Source organism: Drosophila suzukii, assembly GCF_043229965.1.
Source record: "Drosophila suzukii chromosome Y unlocalized genomic scaffold, CBGP_Dsuzu_IsoJpt1.0 scf_Y1, whole genome shotgun sequence".
Classification (NCBI taxonomy): Eukaryota; Metazoa; Arthropoda; class Insecta; order Diptera; family Drosophilidae; genus Drosophila; species Drosophila suzukii.
The window spans coordinates 2,330,937-2,333,712 of record NW_027255895.1 but is presented as its reverse complement, the minus strand read 5'-3'; the positions used below and the strand labels follow the sequence as shown (position 1 = coordinate 2,333,712).

Genomic DNA, 2,776 nt, shown 5'->3' with positions numbered 1-2,776 from the left:
TCATCATATCGTATCAATTGTTCTTTGTGAGTACCTTTTTTTGATGCATGATACATTGGCCGCGTTCAGCAGAACAACATGATTCCCGATCACTGATAAAAACTTGACATTAAGTCAAGGCATTACAATTATGTTGTAACCTGATCTAGAACATCATCAATTATAGACGGTGAAAATTAATCAGACTTGTCGGAACTTGGAAGTGTCTTCTTTGGTACTAATAAGAGTGGGCTGTTATAAGCAAATACTAATGGTTCAACTATTTTGTCATTAGTTTTGTTATTTATGCTGGAATTTCATCTTTTTGGCTGTGAGGACTTCTATAATTTCCTAGACATTGTTTCATCACCCGTTAATCTCAATTTTTTCTTATGCAAAATATTCGTAGGTATCGACTTTCCAAACACATCGCTAGATTGGGTGCAAATGGTAGTCGGTTGTGTACGAAATTGTGGAGGAAAGTTTTTTGAAAATTGATCTATTTTTGCTACATCGTATATAGAAAGTGGTTCACTGTGGACGGCAGTCCAAACCGCCAAATACATCGCTAGATTGGGTGCAAATGGTTGTTGGTTGTGTACGAAATTGTTGTGGAAAGTTTTTTGAAAATTGACTTAATACAGATATGCTCTGTTTCCTAAATCTGTTTTTGCTACATCATATATAGAAAGTAGTTCACTGTGGACGGCAGTCCAATCGAAAGGTATCGCTGTTGAACATAAGATAGCTAATCCCTCATCACTATAATGTAATGTACAGTTATCTCTAATAAGTGAATCTTGGTCATTCTGTGTTTTTGGCATCTTCCTCCTTCGATCTCAACGTGTATGTGACTGGTTGCGTGCGGTGAAAATTACAAATAATAAATCAAACAATATAGGAAATCATTGAATATAACTATAAAAGTTGTCGTGTATCATTTCGCAGAACGTAGGAGTGATCATTTATTTCAATAGGTTATGGGGCCAGGCTACGTGTTTATAAAGAATTAAAAGTGCACACAAATTTTCTTTCATAATCAAAATGGGTTTATACACGCACGTAAACAAGACAAAGCGAGACATCAAACCCTTTGACGGCGAGAAATATTCTATATGGAAGTAAAGGATTCGAACACTTCTTGATGACCAAGATATTTGAACAGTAATCGATGGTGGGATTCCAGATGAAACTGATGAAAGTTGGGTTAATTTGAGCAACTCTTTTCTACATTTTGCAACAAGAATCAACACAGCACGCGAACACAGCACAGTAGCGTTGGGGAGCGTTCCCAGTGGCCTCAAATTGGATGGCGGAAAATATTATACAATTTTAATTCAGAAGTAAGGTACGGGACTTCGGCTGGAAAGTAAATAGAATTTAGGAATCAATCGAAGTCCGTAAAAAGATAGTCGGATAGACAAGTTTAATAATTATTAATTATTTTGGTTGTTAGAATTCTTGTAAATAATTACGGATTGTAATTTTGTTTGTTTGAGACGAACATATGTTTTGAGCCCTTGGCCCACTGTGCGCTGGAGAAATCGAACATGTGCTTATGCTTTTACAATGTACATATGTGCGAGTAGCGGAATGGCGATGAACAATGACAAATGTTTGTGAAGACTTCGCTTATGTTTGCTTGTTTGTGCGTTTGTTTGTTTTGTTTTTATTTGATGAATACTTACAACTAAATAAAATTTAGCTTATCCTTCTCTCTACTTACTCAGCCGTGTCATCAGTAGTTCCACTGTTTCGATCCGCAAGACCTTCGCATTTAATTAGGACTTCCTGTAATTTTTCTTGCACCAACTGTTCTCGTAAAGCTGATGCATCAGATTCCTTCCATGCATCTCCCAATGAGTCTTTGAGTTTTTGCATCGCTTCTTCTGAAGTGGCTGTTAGTTCAAGCGCAAGACGCAACTTGTTTTCTGAAGACAATATTTGTGGACGTAAAACTTCATTATCATTGACTTCATCAACATAGCGGCGATGAAGGTTAAAAATAATGTCGCTATATCTCTTGATGCGAGATGCTTCAAAATGTCTTTTAGCTTCCATTAGACACTGGACGACCTGAAACCCTCAGTTTATTAAATACATTTTATAAAAGGTTATCAAGTTTTTCTACCCGATTAGATTCGTTAAAGAAGTCATCATTGATGTCCGAGTATAAATTTAGCTCTAATACATCAGTCTCGTCTATTACCTCATGAAAGAGTACCTCTGGCTCTGATGTGTTGTCGACATTATTAACCTTTTTAGGTTTCTTTCTGTCCTTATTAGATGCCATAATAAAATTAATTTCTTCGTTCAGTTGGAGAGTAAACCAGTTTTGTAATATTAAACCTTAAAATGTTAAAGTTTTATTAAACTAAAGATGTTTGACATCTATTTCATTGCTTATAATGAGCATTCTGTTTATTTTCGTCTGACGAGTTACGATAGTTTTGCTAAGCGTATGTGTTTTTTAGACACATATATTTCCACCAAGAAGTAATGTCAAATTGATACCAAACAATGAAGAGTACCTCGACTATCAGATACCCGTTACTCAGCTAAAGGGACCAAAGGGAAATGGAGATATGCAAGCAGCAAAGCGAGATTAGAATGCGCCACCTACAGTAGACAGATTTAAGCATTATGGGCGTTAGAGTGGGCGCTGTAAATTTTTTTTAGATCAATCGATAGCTACTGACGAGACCAATACATTTCAGTTGAAATTTTTTATCTAGCTTGAAAATTGTGGCAAATTTTATTTTGGGTCAATCGATGGGTGTTGATGAGAAAAAAATTA

At 35.9% G+C, this 2,776-nt stretch overlaps 1 protein-coding gene across 1 annotated transcript; it reads right to left on the bottom strand.

Annotated features, from left to right (window-relative positions):
• Positions 1-972: 972 nt before the first annotated feature.
• On the bottom strand, positions 973-2,365 carry LOC139353963 (uncharacterized). Its single transcript, XM_070998156.1, has 3 exons — positions 2,111-2,365; positions 1,706-2,055; positions 973-1,341 (listed from the first exon to the last, which is right to left on the bottom strand). The coding sequence occupies exons 1-3, from the start codon at positions 2,270-2,272 to the stop codon at positions 1,317-1,319; spliced, it is 537 nt and encodes a 178-aa protein (XP_070854257.1). The 5' UTR covers positions 2,273-2,365; the 3' UTR covers positions 973-1,316.
• Between the last annotated feature and the right edge of the window lie 411 nt (positions 2,366-2,776).

Excerpts from the sequence above, each read along its gene's own strand:
- LOC139353963 (XM_070998156.1), bottom strand. The coding sequence starts at position 2,272 with ATGGCATCTAATAAGGACAGAAAGAAACCTAAAAAGGTTAATAATGTC. Across the intron at positions 2,056-2,110 it reads TCTTTAACGAATCTAATCGG|GTCGTCCAGTGTCTAATGGA; the intron begins GTAGAAAAACTT and ends TGAGGGTTTCAG. Across the intron at positions 1,342-1,705 it reads ACTACTGATGACACGGCTGA|CCGAAGTCCCGTACCTTACT; the intron begins GTAAGTAGAGAG and ends TTTACTTTCCAG.